Source organism: Oreochromis aureus, linkage group 16 (genome assembly GCF_013358895.1).
Source record: "Oreochromis aureus strain Israel breed Guangdong linkage group 16, ZZ_aureus, whole genome shotgun sequence".
In the NCBI taxonomy this organism is placed as follows: domain Eukaryota; kingdom Metazoa; phylum Chordata; class Actinopteri; order Cichliformes; family Cichlidae; genus Oreochromis; species Oreochromis aureus.
The window spans coordinates 15,233,364-15,260,336 of NC_052957.1; the positions used below are offsets into that span (position 1 = coordinate 15,233,364).

At 40.7% G+C, this 26,973-nt stretch overlaps 1 protein-coding gene across 5 annotated transcripts in view; it reads left to right on the top strand.

The window, feature by feature from the left end:
- Positions 1-26,973, top strand: part of tanc1b (tetratricopeptide repeat, ankyrin repeat and coiled-coil containing 1b) — a 107,856-nt gene that overhangs the window by 69,239 nt on the left and 11,644 nt on the right. For 4 of the 5 annotated variants that reach the window (XM_031743076.2, XM_031743074.2, XM_031743075.2 and 1 more), the window contains 11 exons: positions 3,339-3,461; positions 6,150-6,431; positions 6,795-6,949; positions 10,243-10,474; positions 10,585-10,751; positions 15,652-16,259; positions 18,302-18,410; positions 18,647-18,769; positions 20,005-20,241; positions 25,149-25,334; positions 25,983-26,061. In XM_031743076.2, the coding sequence (XP_031598936.1) occupies positions 3,339-3,461; positions 6,150-6,431; positions 6,795-6,949; positions 10,243-10,474; positions 10,585-10,751; positions 15,652-16,259; positions 18,302-18,410; positions 18,647-18,769; positions 20,005-20,241; positions 25,149-25,334; positions 25,983-26,061 (2,301 nt within the window). Of the gene's footprint in view, positions 1-1,954; positions 2,109-3,338; positions 3,462-6,149; positions 6,432-6,794; positions 6,950-10,242; positions 10,475-10,584; positions 10,752-15,651; positions 16,260-18,301; positions 18,411-18,646; positions 18,770-20,004; positions 20,242-25,148; positions 25,335-25,982; positions 26,062-26,973 lie in introns of those variants that run through there. The other variant, XM_039599755.1, reaches the window with a different exon arrangement.

Below are 26,973 nucleotides of genomic sequence, written 5' to 3' on the forward strand. Positions count from 1 at the left end.
GAGCATTCTGAAAAGGTCACAGAGACATCTTCTAACGTGCCCTTTTTTCAGAGAATTGTTTGGTGCAGCTGTCACAGCAGGAGAAAAATAAAATCTGTTACAGATCAATCAGTTTGAAAGCCCCTTTTAAAATTCTGCTCGGTGGCACTCCATTGACAGATTAGGGCTTATCAAATGCCCAATCTTAAAAGGAACAGAGCATTAGCTAACCACAGAGGCATTTATATATATGAAATAGCTTATGGAGCAGTTACAGTGGTGGTAGTACCACTAGTAGTAGTTGGTAGTTGTTTGTTTTTTTTAAAGTAAATGTTGTTGATCTTAGCATAAGGCTATGCAATTATTACAATAATAATTATCCCTTAATATTTACCACAGTGCGAAGCAGAATGTAATAAAAATAATAACCAAATATTTTGCTTCAGACTAAATGTGCAGAATTAGTCTCCAAAGCTCTGTCCTTAAACTAGTAATAGGCAGACAAATGGACCAAACATCAGTGCGTGCTGATATCAGCCTCTATGCAAATAAAACAATGTTTACTGATATGAGTGATCAGGTTTTCTCTTTTGTGCCACATAAATGCTGGCTGAATGTTCAAATGTTCATCATGAAAAGCTATTAAGGCGTGTTTATACCAGCAAAATCAAACCAAATAAAAAGAAAATGGGTATTTGCATTGGCTATCAGCCGAGAACAGCCAAGAACTGATTTATTCATACAAAATCACAAAATGGGTAAAGTGTAACTGGCTACTATAAAAACAGGAAGATATGTGAAGGGAGTATTTGACTCCCTTCTCCTCTTTAGTAGATTCACCTTGTAAGGAGGCGAGAGGGAGTCAAGTTGGGGAGGGAGGGTGGGGGTGGTTAGAGCAAAGGAGCTCAGTCCTCTTCTCTGTTCTGTCATGGGAAACACAGAACAGGAGGTTTTCAAAGGGCAGATCTGCCCGAGGAAAAAAGAATCCCATTTTCATCAGAATACAGTCTTGACACATTTGTGCAGCTTCAAAGTGACTGCAAGCGCAGACTTCAAGGTATCATATGTATGTTTTATCAATGAGTAGAGGTGAGCAAGAATAGGAGGGAACTCGGGAGTAAAAGGAGGAGAAGAAATGAAGAGGAGGATTTGAGGGATGAGGAGGAATCGTGTGGGAATTCTTGGCCTTGGGAAAAAATGTTGATAACAGGCAATACGACTCAACAAAAGGGAAATGTAGTTATGGTGCTGGGTGCGCTGTCTGCCACGGACGCGAATCAAGGAGTCTATGCAGCTACGCAGCTACTTTAGCAAGTCAAATTTGGTATTACGTGTCTGTTGAATAAAGCTCCTCTGTGCCTTTTCTTTTATTGCATGCAAAACAAAGAAGGAAAGGGGGGGGGGTAGACTGACATCTTGCGGCCCTCCTATGTCAGTATGAGGATTTAGTGGCGATTTGTTGCATAAAGCTGGTTTTTCTCTTTATTCTCTTTTGAGTCTTGTCCATACCTCCCACAAAATCCACGTGATACTCTTTGTTGCACTCATTTATGAGTCTGCTGCTTTTTCGCCTTCATTTTTTTCCACATTCCCCTCTTTTAACCCCATCTCTGTGCAGTCTGGATTGTTGATTAATACTGCAGCCGTTAGATAACAAACTTTAATCAACCGCTCGAAGTGAATCTCTTGGTTTTCCGTTTATATTTCCTCTAATATTCTCAATTTCCCCCTCTGCTGCTTGCATAGCAAGTTATTTATGTGTGTCTGTACGTGCAGCATGTGGACAGAGATGATGTACGCATACGTGTTAAAATTGTAGGGAGGGTGATGCTCTGTTGGAAAGCAGTGCATTCATTTAGCAAGTGCCTAATGCTGTGGGTGCTGTGACTGGCTGAACACTAGAGAGGAAGCAGCCAAGCACTCTGCTCGGCTGCCAGAGTGCCGGCATGGGAGCACCGGGGTAGAGGAATCGCTTTTGTGCCCTCGTCCACTGGGAGCTCTCTCCAGAGATTTAGCTGCGAGTTTACACCCTGCCTACTTGACTGTATGCCTGCCCAAGTGTCTCGTCACTGGGGAGAAGGAGAGGGCTTTGAGAATTCCCACCATCCTTTCTGGCTTTGGTCTTAGATGTAAGTAGTTGTAGCTGATGAAAAGTGGCATTTGCTTTACAGCAAAAGGTCTTCCAGGGTCATGCGTGTTTGCTTTTATTGTTTTCTTTTCTCTTTGTTTGCAATTCCTTAAGCTTTATGCAGTGTAGATGTTTGTGTATGCACAATGCACTGCAGTAAAAGTAACATCAGGCCCTTCTCCTGTTCCAGTCAGAGTTGTGTTGATGGCAGCTTCCTCAGTTCCCGTTGCCAGCAGACGGGTTTTAATTAGTGGGACATTCCGGAGAGTAAGTTAGCGACCGAGTGAGGGAGTGAAGTGAGTGCTGTGAGTGTTTGTGACAGTCTTTCCCAGCTGATGTTGATAAAGAAGAAGAAGAGAGGCTTTGATTCTGCTCTTCACTAAGCCCAGGAGAGCGTGGATCGCAATGGCGATAGCATAGTTGAAAAACGAGCAGCAGTTGGAGGAGAGGCCTCGCCGCACTAATGCACATTTTTATTATGTTAACAGACCGTGTCTTAGACTTCAAACTAAAAGCTGAGTTGTAATCACTGGCTCATCAAGTGGTTTTAATCTGTAGACTGTAGTTTCAGGAGATATCCTGTGTTTGAGGATGGAAATCATTGCCTGCTTTCAGACTTGTGCTCTGCTTCAAAATGAAGCTAAATCCTAATGAAATCTCAGATTTTAACTCCATAACAACTCAAGTTTTGATCTGGTTTTAATTTATTTTACTATTTCTTTTCAAGTCAGATATTGTAGTTTGTAGTACACAAAAGTCCTGAGATTACACCTGTACGTCCTGTAGATTGACAGCGATGAGTGCCAAACCCGCGGTGAAGCATTTCTATAACTCGTTGCAGTTTTATGAAAGGTAAAGGTAATCTGCCCTCTCTGTACAGCCTAGCAGGCGTGCTTGTGGGGATGGACCTCTCATTGCTATGTCGTGTCCAGCTGTCAGCTCAAATCAAAGAGAAACAGTGCATATTGCTCTTGACTTTAGAATACTGCTATTCTTCCTGCCACAGTATATGCTGGTAGCTGCTCACACTGCCCCTGCAAATGTCAGAGCGCGCTGCCTTGGTTCTTTCCTCACTCATCCACCCTCAGACATGGCATAAGCGCCACAAGGTTTTACTCTAGCGTGTGTTTCTGTCTTTCTCTTTATAGTTGTTATGACAAATGTACTCGAGAGGTACTAGACTGTCAGCTTCACTCTTTGTGTGCGTGTATGTCTTCTCTCTTGTCTACAGCCACCAGTTCCACAAAGCTTGAAGACCTGAGCTTTCTTGATGAACAGCGCAATACCCCCCTCCGGACATCCATTCGCCTACCCTGGCATAATACAGGAGGAAGGCCGCCTCAGGACGCTAAAGGTGACTGGGCTATTCATACTACTGCTGTAGGCACTCAGGAGAGATATTTGTAAAATAAACGTGTAAAATATCGCAGTACATAGGATAGTGTTATCTTGTATGACTGTGAAAAACCCTGAAATTAATAGGCAGCCTATCAGTAGTTCTGAAGTTTCCAAAGTACCGCGTCTGAGTGCAGAGCCAACAACAAAACTGTGCAAATACTTGCACACTGCAATGTAAACAATGCAGCACTTATGGGTATTAACATTATCCTCACAAGCCTTTTTCTGGCTTTTAAATCATGCCTTTTTTTTCTCAGCTAACTTTTATCCTGGTTATGTGTTTTGAATCCTCCGTGTGACTGAGAGAGATCCTGTAGATTAAATATTTCATGGGAACATGAATTACTGAATAAGTCATCACTGGATATATACTCAGACTATTTAGTCTTCCTTTTGAAAATGTCCTCTTCCATTTTCACTCGGTCTCAAACATGAAGTTGATACATAAGCATATTGTCAGTGGTTCTGAGCAGGTTTTTTTCTATATGAGTTCGTACATACGCAACAATCTTAAACAATTGGATTCTTTTCTATAAATGTAATATTAACATATGGGAGATTCAGTTCAATTCAATTCAGTATTATTTATGCAGCGCCAAATCACAACAATAGTCGCATCAAGGCACTTTGTATTGTAAGATAGACTCTACAATAATGCATACAGAGGAAAACCCAACAATGATATGACCGTCTTGATGCATTCTCAATCATCCAGGTAAGTAAATCTCCAAAGGTTGATTCTGTTCATCTGGATGTAGCGTTTTCAGTCATTATCCAAATGTACTGGTTATAAAATTGGGGAAACCTGCAGCCAGCTGAGACTGAAGAAGTCACTTGGATGAGTGACGAAACATTTCTCCCATTGAAAACGCTACATCTAGATGAACAGAATCAACCTTTGGAGAATCATTTGACCCCCTATGAGCAAGCACTTTGGCAACAGTGGGAAGGAAAAACTCCCTTTTAACAGTAAGAAACCTCCGGCAGAACCAGGCTCAGGGAGGGGCGGGGCCATCTGTAGCAACCGGTTGTTGTGAGAGAGGGAAGACAGGATAACATACATGCTGTTGAAGAGAGCCAGAGATTAATAACAAGTATGATTCGATGCAGAGAGGTCTATTAACACATAGTGAGGGAGAAAGGTGATTGAAGAAGAAATACTCAATGCATCATGGGACTCTCCCAGCAGCCTACACCTATTGCAGCATAACTAAGGGAGGATTCAGGGTCACCTGATCGAGCCCTAACTATATGATTTATGGTAACTGTTTTTCAGATTTGGGTGTGGTGACACCACCATTACCTAAACTTTGCAGCAGTAGACCAACATTTCAGTGCAGTTTATTGCAATTGTATTCATATATTGTGAAAATCCCAACATGTGCCACCTTAGGAAACTCTACCTAGTATGCTGAGGACCTTACAGTTCTGTTTTGAGCAACATTTAGTGACCTCCTTTTTGACTGAGCGAACCCGCCGACAGAACTAGGCTCGGGATGAGCAGCACTCGTTTGATGCCATGAGAGGAGAGTGAAAAGATGAGAAAGAGAAAAGCTTAAACTGTGGGAGAGAGAATACACAAACTGACATGCATGAACAATGAAATGGAGAAGAGGTGAGGATGTCGGTGCACCATGGGAGGCCTCTTGAAAGCAAAGGCCTGTCCCAGCATAATAAGTAAGGGGTGATTCAGACGTTACCTGAGCGAGCTTTAACTATAAACCTATGAAAGGTTTTGAGGCTAATCTTAAAATTAGAGATTGGGTCTGGCTCCCAACCCTAAACAGCCAGCTGGTTCCACAGGAGCGAAGCAGCTTTAGCCTCTGCTTGTCATTCCGGCTTAGGATACTGAGAAAGCAAGTCATAGTCATTAGGGGCTTTATATGCAAGAAGATGGATTTGAAATCTAAGGGGATCCAATAAAGAGAGGTTAATAAAAGATAACTCTTTTTCTAGTTCCCGTCGATACTCGAGCTGGTGCTCCTTTTGCTCGAGTTAGTTTCTCACACACTGTACTTGTTTTGCTGGTATAGTAGAAGGTGGTGATCATTTCAAGTGTCTCAGAACCAGCTCGTTCGCTTTTCGGTTTCATTGTAGGGCACTAGAAACATAAACGGACTACACCTGCCAATATAAACACTCAGAACTGACCCTCCCATTACAATAGGTGTTTGTGAACACAGGCAAACTCACAAGGTGAAAACACTAGCAGTTAACAGCAGTGATAGTTATAGGGCTGAAAGGCGCATTAGCGCTAGAGGTAGCAGTAATTTATGATGTTAGTTAACAAGTGTTATGAGATCTAATTAGTGCTGAAGTAGACCAGATAAGAGTCATCTTTTAAGTCTTCACTCTGATTCCACTTAAATGAAAATGTATCCTCTACAGTGTTCAGGGTTTTTCATGTATGTGGCTCCTTCTGTGAAGAAGAATGCGGGAGATGCTCAAAGCATTTCTTACACAATCAATCAACAGGGTTGCGTGGCGGTGTTTGTAGGTTAACTGTAAGGGAAAACGATTTATTACAGTAAAGTTGCCAGCATTTAAAAGAAGTAATAATTTGTTAACTTTCTGGAGACATGGGAAAAATATAAGTAGTGTAAACAATTTTAATCTGTTTAATTTCTTTTCCTTTTTCCTTCAGCGCGTTTTGCTCCCTACAAACCCGTGGACATCATGCTCAAACCTTTGCTGTTCGAGGTTCCCAGCATCACCACAGATTCTGTGTTTGTGGGCCGAGATTGGCTCTTTCAGCATCTGGAAGATGTCCTGAAGGCCGGCGAGTCCACAGAGAACCACGGTGCTGTGGTGGTGGGCAGCGTGGGTTATGGGAAGACGGCCATCATCTCCCGACTTGTGGCGCTGAGCTGCCATGGAGGACGCATGCGTCAGATCGCCTCCAACAGTCCCAGCGCCTCCCCGAAAAGTAATTAGTTTTTGTATTTGCCTTTGGATGTCAGCACTACATTAACTGCACGTGTTTAGCTAATGTTATTATAATTTCATTTCAACATTAGCTTGCAAAGTGTGGGAGGGAAGTAATTATATATTCGTTGGCAATGTAAAATCAAGTTGACTAATATTAAATTCCCCTTACAAAAGAATGCCCTCACACACACACACACACACACACACACACACACACACACACACACACACACACACACACACACACACACACACAACTAATGTTATTAATGCTAGCATATACATATATATCTATATATAGATGTTAGTTTATATTAATGTAATAACTTTATATATTGGTGACCATGTGCACGTCTTCCAGCTGGCCCAGGACAAAGCACAGAACTTCCTCTCAGCCAACCTCCACAGCCCACTCCACCATCCAGTGCTGCCAACACACTGAGGACCAGCAGTTGCCCAGGAACTCCCGAGATGCAGCGGCACAGGGAGGAGGCTGTCAAACGCCTGGCTGCAAAGGTACGCCTTTCAACATCCAAGAGAGCTCACAGTAACAAAGAAGCAGGAATCAAAGAAACTGAAAAAAGATTGCACTAGTTGTGGTGGTGTTTACTCAGGGAAAAAAATGTTTGGTGTGTGCACTGGATGAAAAAAGTAATTTTAACAATTTTCAACAGTGAGTAGATTTTTTTTGTTTGATGGATGGATTTGTTGTTTCTCCTTCTTTTTTAAAAAAAAAAAAAAAAAAGAAAGAAAGAAGGAAAATCGAACAAAAAGCATCTCAGGCTTTGTGGCACCAAGTGCTTCTACTTCCTCTTTAATAGTGACTACAGATAATTGTGATATATTCTGTTAAATGATGCATAAAATTATATATAACAATAATGGTAGGTTGCAGTTTACTAGTCAGTGATTAGAACCTCCTCAGGGAGCAACAACCCACAGCGAGCGCTCGCTTTGAAATATTTTGCCCTGTCAGCCATGACCTGAGAGCACAGAATGTAAACACACACCAACGTCAAGCAGAGCCAGCTTCATCAATATTACACGTCATTTAGGAATTTACAAACATCAACACACGTTTCAAATAGCAACACCATTTATCTAGGCGGCTATCAGTTATACCGACATGTATGGCACTACTACTGCTTAATTACAGGTTGGTATCCGTTCCTGTGTCAACTACGAATGGGTGCTTAAAGATATTGTAAGGCCGCCTGTTCAAGTGTTGAACTAGGATGTTTGAACATGATAAGGATCCTCAAAATTCCATGAAGCGGAGCAACACTGACTACCGAGGACAGTGCTTACTTTTTGACAGATGAATGTTCCATCTGTTGATTTTTCTGGCGTAACAAGGATCGCAAAATAAATTCTAAATACTGCCTCTCTGGGACATTTACGTGTCAGCGCTGTTGAGCAGAAGATTAAGTGTTTTCTTGTATAAGCGTGTCAACATTTTTCACAAGATATAAAGCACTGCATGGTAACACCTTTGCATGTGTTCTGTTACTCCCCCACACCGTCAGTAATATTGTTAACCGCTTGTCTGTGACCGAAAAAACCCCCAAACATGCATACCAGACACTGAGCATATTTCTGCACGTCTTTCTCTTTCAGACTTGTGAAGTGGACAGACAAGTCCTCGATGTTCCACTTTAAAATGTTCCACTCTCGATGCACGCCGACTAGCAGTGTGTGGTTTTTGCCCACGGCTCTTTTATTTTAGTTTTGTAATTGTTCGCTCTGCTTCCGCTGAAATTTCTCTGTCGATTTTTCACTCCCGCATCTTTACTCGCACCACCTCTTCTTGTGTTGCGGAGGGTTCAGTCATATAGCAGGTGCACGTTCACTACATTTTGGAAATACTGCTTGCTAAAAGCACCATTTGATGACTTTGGCACTGCTACTGCCTTCTAGCAGGTCTAATAAAGATGACTGGGGGCCGCCGGGATTCAGAGAATGATCCACTGTAGTATTTAGTTGAGTTTGAATAGTGCTGTGATGGTAGGTTGTAAGGTAATTTAATGGGTGGCAGCTTTGTGAAGGACTTTCTCAGTGGATGTGACGTCTCCTACTGATTCTGCTGCGTTTAATGGCACTGATTACAACCTGTTGTCCTTCTAACACCTTTAGAATTTAATACTCTTATCCTGTCAGGGAGGCCTCCTAATTAGTGACCCTGTCAAAGGGGGACAGCTCATGCACCAGACAGCTGGGGTAATGCAGTGAGCTTCATGTAAATGTCTGCGAAACTCAAGCAGTATCTCTTGAGCCAATTATGGTGAAAAGTGTTTCCAATAGGCGCCTTCACAGGGGCTCTGTTCCTGTGATGTGTGATGCAACGCTGAGCAGCTTCTGTCAGATTCTGCCAGTGCTTTTTAATCATTGATTTAAAAGTGGTCTCATAACAGGAGCACCGAGGCTATTACACTTATTCTTATTATCCAGACGTGCCTTTAGGTAACGTTTCTGAAAATGCATTTATTGTTTTGCCAGCAGATGAGCTACCGAGGTTTGACTGCAGAGCGTTGCATCATCGTGTGTCGAGATTCGTATTGCTCATTGATGAGGCGGTAGTCTGCGTGACTTGTATGCTAAATTAAATCATCACTGCAGTAGGGGGCTTATTAAGAGTTGTGTTCATGCACACAGCAGGTTACTTGACTTTGATATATTGAATGCCTATTATTGTACAGTTTCCCTCTGTTGCTTTGTTATGTCACATTTCTGATGAAGCTCAAAAAACATGTGATGCAAAAATGACCGAAAGGAGTGTTTGGACTTCTCCCAAACGTTTGCTGCTTTTAGGGTAAAGCATAACATCGCAGCCTTGTTGAAAACATCCGGGAAAAATTCTGGTGGTTGTGATTTCAGACAGTTTCTGGAGAAGATGTGAATCAGTGGTTGTGTTATTGTTTCAGTTTGTCCATCTTCTGACTGGATGTCACATGTTTTCCTTACTAAAGATTATATACATCCAGGGAGTTCAGCTATAATTTTTAAAATCTTACCTCCCTCTTTCGTAATTTGCACTAGCTTTAATTGTGCCTTTATTGGCATGAGAGTTGTATGTCATTATTTAAAAAGAAAGGACCATAAATAGGCATTTAGATCTGTGCTGTGGGGAGAAGTCTGGGTCCAAAACATTTTATTCAATGCAAAGCTAAATGTTAAAAAAAAAGTCTCATACCTTGAGACTTTAGTCATTTTTCTAGAAGCTGGTCATTGTTTTTCATGGAGAACTAAACGACAACAGCTGAGGTTGAACCGTCAGAGGAACCGATCACCTGCTCCACCTCCTGTGGCCCTGGAAGTGTGTCAGCTCCTCCAGGTTGGACTGTAATTAGTACAGTCATCTATCCCGAGGGAATTTCGCTTTCCTTTTTCTCCACCTCTGTCCCTGCATTTTCCTTTTAAATCAGACCTCCTTTGAATGCTGCAGAAACCTGCTCAGGTACAGAGGATTCTACTTTTAGATATCCACCTGGGATCTACTCACTTCTTTTTATAGCTTTTCACCCGTCGCCCAATCTCTTCATCATCCCTTCTGTGTGAAATAATGAAAGGATAAAATCACGTCTTCAACATTGTAGAGATAATATGGAGTTTTACGGAGGCTTGTTGGTATCAAAAGCCTCACTTACTCACTTTGTCATGGTAGTTTTTCAGTCACCGGAGATGTTGGTGTTTGTAAACGCTTTAAAGTTATCAAATGTACCCATCAGTCAGTGAATCATATTTTTAATTCTTCCTGATTCTCAAAAAGCAATGGCTTCACTCGCGTTTGTTCTCGTTCCTTTGTCTTCCAGGTGGTGGCTTATCATTATTGCCAGGCAGATAACACGTACACTTGCTTGGTCCCAGAATTTGTACACAGCATCGCAGCCCTTCTGTGCAGAGCACATCAACTGAGTGCGTACCGGGAGCTGTTGCTGAAAGAGCCCCACCTCCAGAGCATGCTCAGTCTGCGCTCCTGTGTCCAAGACCCCATGGCTGCTTTCCGGAGAGGAGTTCTGGAACCGTTGGCCAACCTACGGAAAGGTAAAACACTGAAGTTGTATATTGCACTATTTCATTTTTGTCATGTATGAGACCTCTATTCTCATCTCATAGTACTTTAATATTTAGTTTATTTGTAAATGTCTTTGCAGAGCGAAGGATTCCAGAGGAAGACTACATCATCTTAATAGACGGGCTGAACGAAGCTGAGTTCCACAAACCAGACTATGGAGACACCATTGCATCCTTCATCACAAAAATCATTGCCAAGTTCCCCTCCTGGTTAAAACTGGTGGTCACTGTTCGAATCAACTTGGTGGTAAGCAAGAACTTTTAAAGCACGGCTCTGAGTTCACTCAGATGACAAAATATTCACCTCAAGTCAGAATTAAAGATGTCACATTATACTGGTGATGAGTTTTAGTTTTAAAAAGTTTATTACTCTCTCTTCCCTCTCGGTAACTACTCGGCTTATCCGTGCACTTTATGGATGATTAAAGTAACTACTGCTAATGGCATTCACTCTTCTGTTGCTGCAGCTGCTTCTCTCACACACTCAGAGACTCACTTCCCACAATGAACTCACACAGGTGCAGTTTGGCTGTTACGCTGTTGAGTGAAGCACTGCATACGGGCAAGCTGTTGAGGGCTTGATTCTTAACTTAATTACCAGTTTCTTGTCTGCTCTTATCCTCTCCTATCTGCTTTCCAAGCGCTCTGAGCTAAAGCTTATCAAAAAGTTTGAACACTCAAGACTTCTGTCGTTATATTTTTTTATACAAATTGAATGAATTTGCACATGCTGGTTTAACAAAGCATCTTTAACTAAGTGCTTTTACAGTCTTACCTTTTAATATATTTTAATGTTATTAGTGCTAGTTTTCACTTATTTAATATACTGTATTTTTCGGACCATAAGGCGCATTAAGCGAAACAAAACAGTCAGACAAGTCAGACTCAACTCATTCTTCTTGCTTGCTCCACTCCACATTGATTCATTAATGTTGAATTCTCTCGTAGCTGCTCTATTCCCATGTTGTTGCAGTATATTAATGACTAACCTGGTATTGCGGATGGATTATCTCAGTTGTTCTCCTGACTGAAGTTTGGTCCGTTTACAGCATCCTGCCATGCGATTGCATTTGTCCCTAACCATCGAGAACCCTCACATTAACTTTTATGAGTGAAAAAAAAGTTAGCATTCATCCTCTAGCTCCACTGTGTTTATGTTATGCTAACATAGCTGTGTCGCTAGCGATAAAGTAGCACATCATTTTATACCAGCTAGCCCAGCTTCAGTAACCCTATAAATGTCACTGCTGTTTAGTTTTCTGTCTTCATTTATGTCGAAAGGGACGGCAGAGCTGTACATTTTAATTTTTTCAGAAATCTCTTAGTCATGTATATCATGTTTAGGTGGAACTAGCGAGCTAACTTCCTGCTAACATTTTGTTTTCATGGATGCCTGGATGTTAAACTTAATTGTTACATCTGGTAAAGCAGCAACGCTGATTATTTTATTAAAAATGAAAGAATTTAGACTGTTTTTAACTTTCAGTGATGCCGCAGCGTTTGTTTGACTTTGAGACCTGAAGGGGACGGAGTTTTTACTCCGGGTCCACGAGGCTCCTGACTACAGTAGCTGTAATGCTCCAACAATTCATCAAGCTGTGCGGCGTCATAGCTAAGTCGTACTAAAACATTTTTTGACAGATTTTTGAGCGCCGTGTACCACATAAAATCGATTCGAGGTCAGTAAGGACAACCAGAATTCATACATAAGGCGCACCAGTTTATAAGGTGCACTGTCGATTTTTCAGAAAATTAAAGGATTTTAAGTGCGGATTATAGCGCGGGAAAAAAAAGTATGCCGGTTGTAGCCAACAGTCCTCCTGCACTTACAGTTCACACTGGCCCTGTGTCCCAATCCATAAAACACTGTAAAACACATTTATTGATGACTTTGACCGGAACATTTCATATCCTAAATCTGAAAATCTAACACTGTGGCAACCCTAGAAAGGAAATGAATCAAAATTCTCTCAATGCCATTTTAACAAATGTCTAGCTGGATATGCCGTCACCTCTAGGCACTCACTGTCACCAGACCCTGCACATTTTTACATTTTGACAAGTGTTTCCTGAGCTGCTCCGGCTTGTTATTCTACTCTTTACAGAGTCAGGCATATCCAGCAACATTCAGGAAAGAATTGAGACACATGACCTGCAGGGCAGGAGAGAGATGAGTCAGTCACTTTGAGCTGACACTAGGTTGACCAGTTCCAGAAATGCTATGGACTTGGATTAAATTCACGCTGCTGACAGCTGAGGCTTTGACACTACTGATGAACTACATGACAACTTATTTTCCTTGCTGGGGCAAAAAAAGAAAGCGCTGAGCCTTGGATAATAATGTGGTTTTTGATTGACGTCTGGAATTTGAGTTATTATTGCTCAGTCAGAAGCCAGGCCTCGAGTGTTGTCCATCAGTGTGGGCTGTACTATATAGTGAATTCAGCCTAGCTATTAAGAATTCAGGCAAGGCCCTGTCAGTGTGGTGAATCAATATATTGTAGCGCTGATATTTTGTATTCACCTCTTATGCTCTTCTATTAATGCATTAGGATCGTTTTTTTGACATGGAAAGATGTTCCAGGTGATTGCACTTAAAGTAATACATTTCGACTACACTGCAACATATGTGTTGTAATGTCTTCTGACAAAGGGAAACAGTGTTTAATGAGAGGGAGTTTGTGTTTGTGTGAATTTGCTAGGGTGACGTTTTTAGCCACCTGGAGGCTGGCAAAGCAAGAACAGCAACAACAACAAGGTTGCAGTCGCTTATCGGAGATGTGTTTTTGTTGTCCGTGTGGTAGATTTCATAGTAACAACTGTGCTGGAAAGGAAACGTGTGGTTTAAGGCATATGTAACACAACATTTACAGTAGCTGTTTTCTTTTTATAACCTCTGTTAGTGAATCCTGTGCACATGCTGGTCTGTGGCAAAGGATAGCACATTGTTAACCATGCCATATGTGTCTTTTACTTTCTTGTAATCTTATTTTTCTCGTTATATTCCTGTTTTGTTCACATTCCCACTGTAATCACTTAGCAGTTGTCTGCAGTAATGAATCGAATGGCATGTTGTTTTAATGGGAGCTATATGATGGGAGGTATATGATGACTTCACATGCAAGAACCTCGGAGTCGGTTTGACAATGTTTTTGTAAATCAGGCTCCTATGATGTTCACTAAGTTCCCTTTAAGTGCAATGGAACGGCTGTTAGTCACTGACTGAAAATGTCTCATTTTCCAAAAATGTAACAGAAGTCAGTTAAATAGTTTTTAAGAGAGTTGGCCGTCTTTTGCAGAAAAACCCTGCATGTCCTCTCTATTTATTGTTTCTTTTTGGGGGGGGGTGTGTGTGTAAAGGCTACGAGCCCACATATTTGGATTAGACACAGGAAATGGTTGCAAAATCACAAAAAAATTCCCAAATTGGATTCTCTATGTACCGTTGGACGTGATGAGAAATATTACAAATGCTGAAAGCAGCATTCGAAATGAAAACAATGAACAAACAGTGCTGCGTACAACCACATGCAATGACACAAAATGACAGCACAATGCTTAATAACAGAATAAATGATACACTGAAGATATTCTATGATAACTGGACCATGCACAGCATTCAAAATATAGTAAATAGAGAAATAAATACAGTAAATAAAGTAAATGAATATAAAATGTTGTTTTGACATGGTGGTTGTCAGTCCTGCTCCATGCAATCGACTATAATGACCATACACTTGCATTACTCAAAGGTTTTTGAAATTGAAATATGAGCTAATGATGATGGTTCCTACTTCCTTCAAAAGTTTTTAGAGCAAAAAACAAAAGTTCCTACAAAAGATCAAAAGCACAAACTGTGTACGCTCCATGCTGTATTCTCATACTGTTTCCCCTAACATTAAAGCTCTGGACACAGCAGTCAGCAGCATTGCCATTCAGTGCAGACAGTGGTTACATTCGGCTTTGTAAGTTATCTGAACCGTTTGGCCATCATTAATATGCAAAAGCCATCAGTAAACCTGCGTCTGTGTGTAGGGCTTTGCTATCTAAGCTTTCGGATACAAGTTCAGAAACTCTGCAGCTTACTGTTTGCATAAGCTGCAACTTAGCTTGAAATTAGAAGCACTAAATGATCGACTTTAAAGCATTATCACTTCATACTTGTAATATTATGCGTGTACATTTGTACTTGTCGCTTGTACTCAGGTGTCTCTTGCAAAAGAAACCTCAGTGAATAAATAAAGCTTATCTGCTTTACTGCCCGACTAACTCGGGGCATAGCAAAAATGAATCATGGAAGAATAATCAAGATAGCATTGTTGAGGCAAGAAAATATGAAGGCATGAAATGTTTCTTATTTGCAGACAGAATCCAAGTTGTGCATAGAGATGAAATTGTCACGGTATTGTTTTGTGCTTTGAACAGACAAATGGGATCTCACCTCGGAGGAAGGGTTCGATATATTGGCCCTTGCCTGCTAGACTAATATCTGGACAATCTCTGAGGTGTTGTTTGCACCCCTTCCCCCCATATCTTGTGGATTATGTTCAGTATGTTTTATTGAGTGTGTGCATACATGTGCTTGTGTGTATTTGTCTGTTTGCGCTGCCTTCTCATGATGAGGAAGAGGAAAAATGTTATCTTGCTGAGGCAATGTTTCTCTAGCCTCAGACAGGCAGAGGATTGGAGGATTAAGGTGCATTGATTTCTCCAACCCCTGGGACATAGATTGAAATGTGAGCTCTAGTTCAGACCTCTGCTTGCCCGCTAGCTACCATCCCATCCATCCCCTGCCTCTTAATACTCAGTTTCCCCACTCCTGTTTTCCTCACAGCCACATTTCGAACAGTAACAAGTGTCTGCTTTGGCCTGATAGCTCAGCATGGTTGCTTCCCCACTGCTCAAAGAAACTCCTCTGATAATACGCGTACACAAGCAAATCTTTTTTTCTTAATGGCAGCTCAGGATGCAAAGAATATTTTTGCTTTTAATTAATTAAATGATTTATTTATTGGCTGTGGTAATGAGTAATGCAGCTGTCTCTGTAATGCAAACACTGCACAAAAATGCATTGACACTTTAATAGTTCATTGAAGCCCAGATGTATGTTTTTATGTCACGGTCTGTCTTTATCTTGTCTTCAATAGGAGATCACCAGCCTCCTGCCCTTCTCCAAAATCTCCCTGGATGACTTTTCTGACAACAAAGAGATCAGCAATGACCTCAACGCATATATCCAGTATCGTATCAACGGCAGCAAGGACATCATGAACAATATTAGCCTGAATGGCAAGGCCGATCCTATCACAGTCGGCAAGCTAAGTAGCCACCTGATCTCCCGCAGCCAAGGGTCCTACCTGTATCTCAAACTCACCCTGGATCTGTTTGAAAGAGGCCACCTCGTGATCAAAAGTGCCAGTTACAAAGTCGTGCCTGTTTCACTGGCAGAACTGTACCAGTTACAGTGTAACATGAAATTCATGACCAATTCAGCCTTTGAGCGCTCACTGCCGATCCTCAACGTATCGCTCGCCTCGCTGCACCCCTTGACTGACGAGCAGCTGTTCAATGCCATCAACGCGGGGTTCGTCCAGGGGGAGCTACAATGGGAGGACTTTCAGCAACGCATGGAGCTGCTCTCGTGCTTTCTCATCAAACGGAGGGACAAGACGCGCATGTTTTGTCACCCTTCCTTCAGAGAGTGGCTGGTGTGGAGAGCTGATGGAGAGAGTACAGACTTCCTTTGTGACCCCAGGTCAGTTTTCTGCTAATGCAAAAACTTCGCAGCTCTCAATTCGTATTGCAGGCTTCTGTAATGCATTTAGAGTTTGCGTATGTCTCTGTAATGCATTTAGAAAAGGTTCTTGAATTGCACAAATAGGCATGTAGGACAGTAAGAAAAATACAGCTAATGCTGCAGAATAATATGATAAATGTGTCTTCATGTGAATGAAGTTTTGCATCTCAGAGCGCTTTTGAATTAGTTGTTTTAGGTCTCTGACAGCTTTAATCTTGCCCAAATTTGGTGTCCATCCTGTCGGTTGTCACGGAGTTCTTACCCAAAATGTTTAAAGCAGTGTCCTGCTTATTTCCGGTCCTCAATTTTAATGCAGGAGAGCAGAATTTAACATGGGATATGTCTGCAGAAGAGGGGAATAGTTGGCTCTGGATGTATTAGAGGCAGTAATTCAGTGTTTTTCTTCACATATCTGTGCAGAAATCGCTCCATAATAAACACTGCAGACTGCACCAAAGCTACCATTTGTAAATAAATGCCTTTAGTCAGCAGTTTGCATACGCAGCCCTGCAACATCATAGATCAGATTTCAAGCAGGCTGTTTCACTTCTTTGAGTCTTCTTCTCTCGCATAATGACTCCATTGCATAACATTTTGAAATGTGAGAATACAGCTGTGGAAGTGAAGCCTGTTAGATTAATGCTCGAATCTCGCAACAATGGGATTCAGGCTTCACTGAATGTAATTTGAGATTTTCCAGAAACATTAGAGTCCCTCAAGTCCTGTTTGTTGGTGTCAGCTTGTTGCATGCCAAAGTCTTTCCTTTGTCTCGGAAAAAATACACACGGCATGCAGAAAAAAAATGAGTGTGAAGTGATGTGATGATGTGAGCATTTACAGACACATCACAGCACTAAATTCATTAGCACAAGGCCTGGTTGCGACGTACAGCACTACACATTCAAAAGGTCATCTCTTACAAACAGAATGCACCTTTTATACAGTGAAGCTATTTGTAATAAAGCAGCACCTCTGCGGATAAATCCTGTGCTCTTTTGGAGTTGTCGGGATTCATCCGAGTTCAGATGCCTGACTGCAGACTTCACCCTCATATCAGAACACATCAATTCTCCTTCCACTGCCTCTCCCTGGTCTGAATTGTTCACATGTGCTTGTACCGTATTATAATTGTCAAATTTCAAATAACAAGCTGCACCAGCGTTGTTAGTGGATTACTCGTTCCCTCATCTGCTTGTTTGCGACCCACTAATTTGCACTGCTGTTGGCAGCTTGCATTGGTCATCGGTAAAATGAACTGCTGCGTCTGTGCTCATGAATTTGTGCTTTGTTAGTAGATCACCTGCATAACTTTTGACTCCCGATCAGTGCTTTTTTTTTGTGAGGGAGGGGGGATACTAACCTATGCATTTTGTAGATATTGCATGTTGCAATGCGAGGCAGGCTTATCTCTTTTAGCAGTACTTGCAGTGCTTATCTAATTGAAATGCTGGAGCCACACTCAAATGAGAGATTTCAGTCATTCACACTTCATAAATTGAATGATGTCACTTTTTTCTCCCTGTTGCTCACCTCTGCTCACAAAGCGATGCCTCCAAATGGACGAGAGCTGAGCTTCGTATTCTGGTCATTCACAGCCTTCCAGCTCCATCATTAAAAAAACAAAGGCTTGTAGTCTGGCGCAGGAGATGCACAGAGAGACAAAAGCTTCCTGCACTGCCTCTCTGTTTGTGCCTGGGCACAACTAGAGAGGATTTTTATCCAGATCAAAGTGATTCGCAATCATGCATGCCTTTTTAATGAAGTTCTGCATTAATTAGTGCCTCAGTGACACTCTTCCCCCCTGTTGTTCAGAGGGTCATTGCCAAACATTTTTAGCTTATTCACACTAGCACCAGAATACAATAGTTCTCCATGACAGTGCCAGGCTCCTCGTCATCAGCAGAATGAATCAGTACTTTCATGTTGTTTGAAGCAGAGGAACAATCATTCCTAGTGTTGACGACTGAGTATCCTATCTGTTCGCTTGTTTTCTAACCCAGGACCGGTCATGCTCTCATGGCTTTCATGTTATCGCGCCAAGAGGGGAAACTGAATCGGCAGCAGACAATGGAGCTGGGACACCACATACTCAAAGCACACATCTTTAAGGTATAGATGTGGAACCTACGTGGTCTATGCATTCGTCTTTATTTGAAATCCATCCCTTGCAGGAATTTCTTGGTGTTCACTTTCTCTTGATTTATGCACTGTGACAATGGTTCACCAGAGGATAAGCCGTGAGATGTGGAAAGCAACATTGACAGCTTATGCCCCTCAGATTCGCTGGTTTTACATATGTGTGTTTGTGTATTTACTCATGCATTTATGCATCGGCGTGCGTGCAGGGTCTGAGCAAGAAGACAGGCGTGTCATCCAGTGTCCTTCAGGCTCTGTGGATAAACTGCAGCACTGACGGCCTTTCTGCAGCCCTGGCCTCCCTGAGGAACCTCTACACACCTAATGTCAAGGTAAGCTTTTGCTTCAGGTTTGCTCCTGCGCGTCTGTTGAATGCAGAACAATCGGCTTATTAGCTAACGATGAAAAAATCTGAAATACATTATTGATAACCTGAAATGCCTGAGTGCAACAGGTTGGTTTTGTAGAAATGCAAAGTAGAAGCTTCTTGAGGGGATATAGGAAACCTTTAAACACTATATATTAAACACACAGTATATGTATCCAATTTTCAGCATTTTCATAACACTTTTATTACATTGGAGTAATATAATCATATACACTGGTTAGGTCATTTTAAAGCAAATGCATCTCAGAAATAACTGCAACATTTTTTTAGATATTTAGTTACACTTTTAATCCCCGACTGTTGCTCCACGCAGAGAATGTTTTATTATTAACCGCTGTCCTTTTATATTGTTAATGTGTCCAATTATAATTTGACAGGTAAATGTTAATAAGCTTCGCGCACGAGCCAACTTCCTGTGTACTGCTTTTCAGTCGTGTTTCGAAGGGAGATAATCATTTGGCCTTTCCTGGAAAGGCTGTTCTGCCAGCATGACGCATTCTGGCTCGAAGAAAAATTATCCTCCGTATTTCTTTGCCGTTAGTGTTATTGTTTCAGAGGGAGTTCCATCACCTGGTGTCTGTTTGTGAGTTATTGTATAAATGTGTAGTATTAGTCAAACAGACATTTACAAAATGACCTTATTCTGTCCTCTGGGGGAGGGGTGGGGGGGTTAATTTATGCTACAGAGGATCCAGCAAATAACACACACTTTCATCTCCTGTCGTCAAACACTCATTTCACTCTTTGGTTCTGTTTGACAAGGCCTTTATTATTGATTTACTCGTAATGAAAGCGAATACCACACTTGATAATTGCATTCGCTAGAATGTGTCTGTTTCATTTGCCGTCTGAAAAATCTGAAGATGAGAATAAGAAGTTTGATCTCTGTATGAGCCATAAAATGAGTAATGGAAACAATTCTGCTGCTGCCTGAATCAGTCTGTTTAAATGGAGATGGGTCAAACATGGGTGGTAATTCACATTTTTAAGTGTATAATTTAGCCAATAAAGAGTGAAATAGTTAAACAGTCATCTCTTCTTAAGGGAATAACATTTATTTTTAATTCAGATTTCTTTCACCTTTAAGTACATGCAATAAAAAATTCACTTCTTTGCAAAGACTTTGAAATAAACATTCAAATATGAATGCTTTCTGCATTTTTTTGCTTGTATGTTCAGGTAAGCCGTCTCCTGATGCTGGGAGGGGCAAACGTGAATTACCGCACAGAAGTCCTGAACAACGCACCAGTGCTTTGCGTTCAGTGTCACCTCGGTCACCAGGAAATTGTCTCGCTGCTCCTCGAGTTCGGCGCCAGCGTGGATGTTGTTTCGGAAAACGCCATGAGCCCCCTCTGCTTCTCAGCTGCTGCAGGACACTTGGGACAAGTCATGCTGCTCTGTAAAAAGGGGGCTAAGGTGAGGACTTCTCATATTGTGACTACTTGACAACTCTACTGATGTAGTTTTCTTGTGATCATAGACATCTGGTTTCATTTGGCCATCTTTCTGGATATCTGGCTTTTGCATACGCAGGGTTCGTACGGGCGCTTGAAATCCTTGAAAAGGCTTGAATTTAAATATTGTCTTTTCAAGGTTTGAAAAGTGCTTGAATTTCAGATGTGGTGCTTAAACGTGCTTGAAACAGTATTTCATTCACCAAAAATAACTGTCTGACCGAATAGTTTTCTTATCAGATAGAGAAATAAAATGAGTCACAAAGTGTAATAGCAAAATTTCTCCGTCTGGGCTGCCTTGCACCTCTGCATGTCAGTCTGTTTGAATGTGTGACCCCGCCCCTCCCCCGGACATCGGGGATGTGTGCACTAACTTGACGTTGCTGTTTTAATGAGTGTTTGATGGAAAATGACACTGGCGGAATTTGCACTCTCGAGTCACATGACAGGTGAGTCCTAGTAAATAATTTTCGAGTATGTGTACATAACACATGCTAATTTTTAAAACTATTATTATTATTTTGCTAGCTATCAAACGTGCTGGAGAAATGCACTGAGTGGGATGCAGTACGGCAGCGCTAGTATAGTAGTTAGTTATGGCATGGTGATTTATGGAATATGCTGTAAACTTAGCTAACATTACTTACCAGTAGCAGTAATGTGAGTCACTTCACTCAAGTAAAAGCTTTAAACGTTAGTCTGATAATTGACTAGCAACCTTAAGGCTTAAGGAAATAATGGTAATAAGAGGGACTGATCCATATGGGCACAAAGAATAGCCACTTTTTTGTGCTACGAAGTTCCCCTGCTTTCATTCAAAATCTGTTTATCGTGAACACCCAAACATTAAACAACTTAAAAAGTATAAATGGCTTCAAGCTCACATTTAATGAATGAATATTTCATACTTTGAGGCTGCCTGTTTATTTAAGGGAGGTGAACAATAGATTATAATTTTACATAATAATATCACAGATGATAGACTAAATAAATAGATTTTACTTAGATGCTTGTGCATTCTGAGTATGTCATCTGTTCAAAGCTTCTCCCAGTCAGTGCTGTTCTCCATGCCTGTCTTACTGTACATGATGTTATTAGCACAAACACTTTAAAAGTTACTGTGACTCAAACATAGAAAAAAATTATTTTTTATTTCCCTCACCTAATATATTAAGTAAGCATTGTGTAGCATATAACACCTTTGAAAATATGCTTCGGTTCACATTTAACTCCAGAAAATCATAAATCAAAATATGGATATTACCTGTCCACAGATTCATGGTGATGTAACTGCTCTTTTAACTGTTTGGTGTCTTTGCTTTGTTTGGTGTTTGTAGAAATGGTTTAAATGAGCTTTTAGCTGAGATTCAGAGGTTTCTGTGGACACTACTCATGTCGGCACTTATATTTCTGACCTCTTGTTGTAACCAATGAAACGTGATCTCCTCCCTTTTGCCCCCATTTTTGGTGGTGTGGGTACAAATGGTCAGGCATGACATTCTCATAATAAATCAGATAAAATACTGCAAATAATTATTTCTGCAATTGTGCGATTGACATGAATTGAAAATGTGTGTGAAATGACACCGTTTTAAAGATTTGGCCTAAATAATTCTGGAGTGAATGAGCTTAAACATGATGACCTGACTAGTGACACCGTATCACCTGTGACACACACGCACGCACGTATGACTTTGCCAGTTTCAGCTGAAACAATTTCAGTGTTTCAAACTATGTTCCAGGTTTTAGTTCACCATTCATGAGGTTTGAAGAAGAAAATGAAAGACAGATCTGAATGTTTGAAAGTGTTTTGGAGAAATTCTGTAAAGATTAAATGAACAATACTCAAAGGATCAATTTAATTGGTTTATTATTTTGTTAGATAAGTTGAAAAAAAAGTTAACAAGTAAATAAAGAAACAAGGTAAAATGAAGTAAGAACAAAAAGTTAACAAGTAAATAAGGCAAAAAGGTAAAACAAGGTAAGAACCAAAAGTTAACAAGTAAATAAAGAAACAAGGTAAAATGAAATAAGAACAAAAAGTTAACAAGTAAATAAGGCAAAAAGGTAAAACAAGGTAAGAACCAAAAGTTAACAAGTAAATAACAAAACAAGGTAAAATGAAGTAAGAACCAAAAGTTAACAAGTAAATAAAGAAACAAGGTAAAATGAAGTAAGAACAAAAAGTTAAACAAATAAGTAAATAAAGAAACAAGGTAGAGGAGAGAAAACCCCAACAATCCCCTCTGAGCAAGCACTAGGCGACAGTGGGGAGGAAAAACTGCCTTTTAACGGGCAGAAACCTCCGGCAGAACCAGGCTCAGGAGGGGGCAGTCAACTGCCGGGACTGGTTGGGGGGGTGAACAGAGGTGGAGCAAGACGAGGCTACATCAGTTGAAGAAGCAGTAGCGTCCCTCCTCTGGAACAAGCGGAAGAATTTTTTCTTCTTTTTCATGGACTTTTCCACGAGCGCCTTTTTCTCCAGGATGAGGGTTCTCAGCTCATCGATTGTTTCTGCGTTTTGCTTCTCAAGGTTCCTGCATCTTTGCTCCACCTGTTCTAATGTTGCTTGTTTTTCTTCAAGCTTGTCTTTGAGGTCTTTGGATGTTGCCTCCTGTGTTATCTTTGCCTTGTGCAGGTCTGCATTTCTCAGTTGATCTTCTTTGTGCATGTCTTCTAGCTGCTCATTTCTTTTCTGGATGTCTTGGAGCGTACACTGCAGGTCTTCATGCATTTTGTCTTGTTTTTGCTTTTGCGCCTGCATTTCTGTGTTTTCCGCTTCAAGTTGTTGAATTCCAACAATATCCCTTAATGAGCTCTGAGTTGTTGTTTTCGCCATTTGATCGATCCTTTTCTGCATCTGTGAGCATCGTTTTTCCAGTGTTTCCTTTTCTCCCTCCAGCTCACTTGTTTTGACCTTCAATTCATTACAGAATTCTTGCATCTTTTGATTTTTACTCTCAAAGTCCTTGATGATGCACTTTTCTTCTGTCAGTCTTTCTTGCTGTTGTTCTTTCTCTTGAAGGAGGCCTTTATTTTGACGCAGTGTTTGATCCAACCTTACTTTCACCATTCTGTAATTTTCCTGCATGCATTGGAGTTCACGCTGCATGTCTTTATGCTTTGTGTCCTGGTCTTCCTTCTGTTGGAAGATTTCTTTATTTTTTTCTTCAGCTTCATCAAGCTTTCGTTGGAGCAGCTGATTCCTTTGGTCCATGTATTGGAGATCCCACTCCATCTTATCAATCGTCGCTTTCTTGTCTTGAAACTGCTCAGACATTTCTTTAAGTTCAGCGCTCTTCTGCTTGTTTTCTTTGATCAAGAATACAATCTGCTCTCTGGCTTGAGCAAACTTGATCCCCCAGCCCTCATTAATAATGTTGATGTCGGGCTGGCGCTGTAGTGTTTCTTCCAGGTGTTTATTTTGTGCTTCCATTTGTAAGCACTTCTTCTCCAGGTGAAGTTTTTCTTCTTCAATTTGTTGAATTTTGATCTGGAGATGGTTGTTTTCATTCCTACTCTCCTGTAATGGACTTTGGGTGGAAAAGAGGCCATTCGGAGAAATTGGCCGGCCACGGCAGGAAGTAGAGGCGGCGTAATCTTTTTGTCTTGGTTGCCGTAATCTTGGATACATGTTGGCGTTTGTATACATGACTCTGAGAGGTTTCCAAATGTTTCTGTAGTGAACGTTTGAAGGCTGCAAACACAAAGGCTGCGAAGAAACAACTGAAACAATTGCTGTTTCTCACCCCTATTTAAGGAAAAACTTCAAAGGATTAAAGACCCTTAAGGTGTCCTTGTGACATCACCACTCCTAAGCCCATCAGATTGTCAGGTGACATTTTGGAATGGGGATATTTTTTTTTAAACCGTTTTCAAATTTAACACTTGAGTGTTTCTTACTTGACCGGCTTAGTCGATTAAAAAGTTAATTGCCATGAACACCCCTAATGTTATATAACAGACAACAGAAAAAAGACAGGTTTTTTTTCTATGTGATAGAGCTATAATAAATGTTTAATTTTTTTAAATTATCCTCCTTTTTTATAAAAGAGAACATTATTTAAAGAATATGTATTTAACTAAAAAACTCTGTATTCACCTAAAGGGTATAACAAACAGGGTGACCTTCCTGCTCGAAAATGAAATGACCAAAATAAATGTATTTCTCTGCAATTACAAACTCTGTGTAAACAGTCTTGGTATCAAAATAAAGCTAAAACTTGTGAGATGTCATCAGAGCTCATGTCGACACTTATATTTCTGATTTCTTAATTTAAACCGATTCAATGCGATCTCCTCCCTTTTTCCCCCATTTTTGGTGGTGTGGGTGCTTAACTAGTTAAAATAACAAACATCTGTCTCCTATTTTGTGTCACATAGGAAAGAAGCATCAATATCTGATGAGCAGACTTATTAATTTGTGGGGTTTTCTTGTTTTGTGTGGTTGTTGTTTTTTTCAAGTGGAGATGAATATCTCTAACAAGTTGATTTGTTCACATTTGCACATCTTACCTTTTTAAGAGAAATGTGTTTTTTGAGTTTGTACACTATATGCATATAAAGCAACCATTTAGTATTTTTGTGTGGTGCATTTTTCTCTGTTTTAACAAAAGGAGAACAAAGGACTTTTAAGTCGACCTAAGATAATTTGTTTTAATTTTTGCATGGTTTTACTGAGGTGATGCAAAGTGAAACATGCATTCTTTTTTTTGGTAATGTGCTGGAAAAGCTTGATAAAGAACCTTGAAAGTGCGTAAAAAGTACTTAAATTTGAAAAATGCGTATGAACCCTGCATACGGTACATTTACCTCACAGGTTTTTGCTGTTTCTGTTTATTAAAACCAAGAATCTTGTGTTTTTGCCAGGTTGATCATGTAGATAAGAGTGGCCAGTGTGCTCTGGTCCATGCTGCCCTACGAGGACACCTTGAGATTATCCAGTACCTGCTGGAGCTAGAATGGAGTGCTGAGGGGCAGCAGCAGGACTGCTCTCTGAAGAGCAAAGCTCTGCAGCAGGCTTTGATTGCAGCCTCGAGCATGGGGCACACACAGGTCTGACTGACACACATGCATATATCTTACCTGATCCATAGACACAAATGCCCTTTTTTGTACTGTTTCTTACTACAAAAGAAATGTATTTGAAAGAAAACATGGGCATACAAAAAACATACATTAAACCACACAGGATCCTGGTTTTTCCAGTTTTAATAGTGAGACAAAACCTTTTCTTTCTTGCATGGTTTCACAACAGCCTTCCACAAAGAATTCCTGATTTATTTATTTTTTAAAGATCAGAAGGAACTATAGATATAAAAAAAAAATAAAAATGAGCACACAGTGTTCTCTGTGAGTATGACTCAAAGCCAGAAGTGCTGTTCAGAATTGCATGTATATTCACAATCGATAACAGTGCAGCGCCTTCAGCTGCCCAGGTGAGACGTAGACTCAAGGTTTAGTTTGGCTCCCCCGTTAGCTGGAATTGGCTCCCAAGGCCTGGATTAGAATAACATCACTGGGCCAAGTGAAGTCAACCTGCATGCAGAAAAGACCCTGTTAAAGTTCAACTATCTGAACCTGCGTTTTTGTTGATGTGCTTTAAGATTAGCATTTTGTATACTGTAACCTCTCAAAGGTTTATTTGATTTTTTTTTTTCTGCTGAAACAGCATGTGATTAATCAAAGTTTCTGTTTTGGCAGGTTGTGAGAGGCTTGCTGGCGTTGAATAATGAGCATGCTGTGCAAATTGATAGTCATGACACACTGTGGGGAGAGACAGGTATGTTCTCATCAATCTTTTTGCATTACACGGCTCTTTTGTACTATCACCAGCTGTTTTTGCATTCTGAACCACACTGCTGTAATTGAATGCTGCAGTGGAAAGTCCTGTATCTGTGCTCTCCACAGTAATGCTCTCTGTTTGATGCAGAGGTCGCTCAACCCAAATGTGGGTGCATTTTAATGGCTGTTGTAAGTCCTCCTGTGCTGTACTTTCTGGTAAAAGCATTACTTTCTCTTGTCGTGTAGCTTTCTGCTTGGAATTCAGTCCACACAGTATTTTCTGTTTTTTTTTTTTAGAAAAATTGTCCCACTGAATTTTAGGAACAGTATTCCCTTGGTGCTTTATGTTAAAACAACAGCTTCGACTCCACAGTTGGTTTTATACACTGCTAGTCCCACTCGGATTTAGAATGAGTAGTAGTTTCTGTTTTGTTTTTCCTGAAAGGGTTATTTTGGACTTTTTAAAAGTTTGTCCTTCTCTCTGTGGTACAGTTTGTTTTCATTTGAAAGTGATTGAGGAGTCAAAGCAAAAAGCCATGTGGTGCTGCAGGAAACGGCATAAAGTCGGAAAAGCAGAAGGTGGCTGTCAGATTTAAGACGGGTTACTTGAAGGTTGTCTGACAGAAATGATACAGCAGACTGCAAGGCTGCATTGGCCGGGAAGCGTTCATGCATCATAATTTTTAGCCATTAAAGCATTACTACTTTGTCTCTAATGCAGTATTTTAACAGTAACTCATTACTTTTGCTCAACTCAGTAATCGCATTAGAGTGAGTACTTAATCATGTTATTACTTGTGTTCCATGAGTCTTCAATCTGAATAATGGCAGGGGAAAAAAATCATTAAACATACAATTTCATCACGTGCACAACAACCACCTGACGCCATTTTTAAAATACGAGACAGAA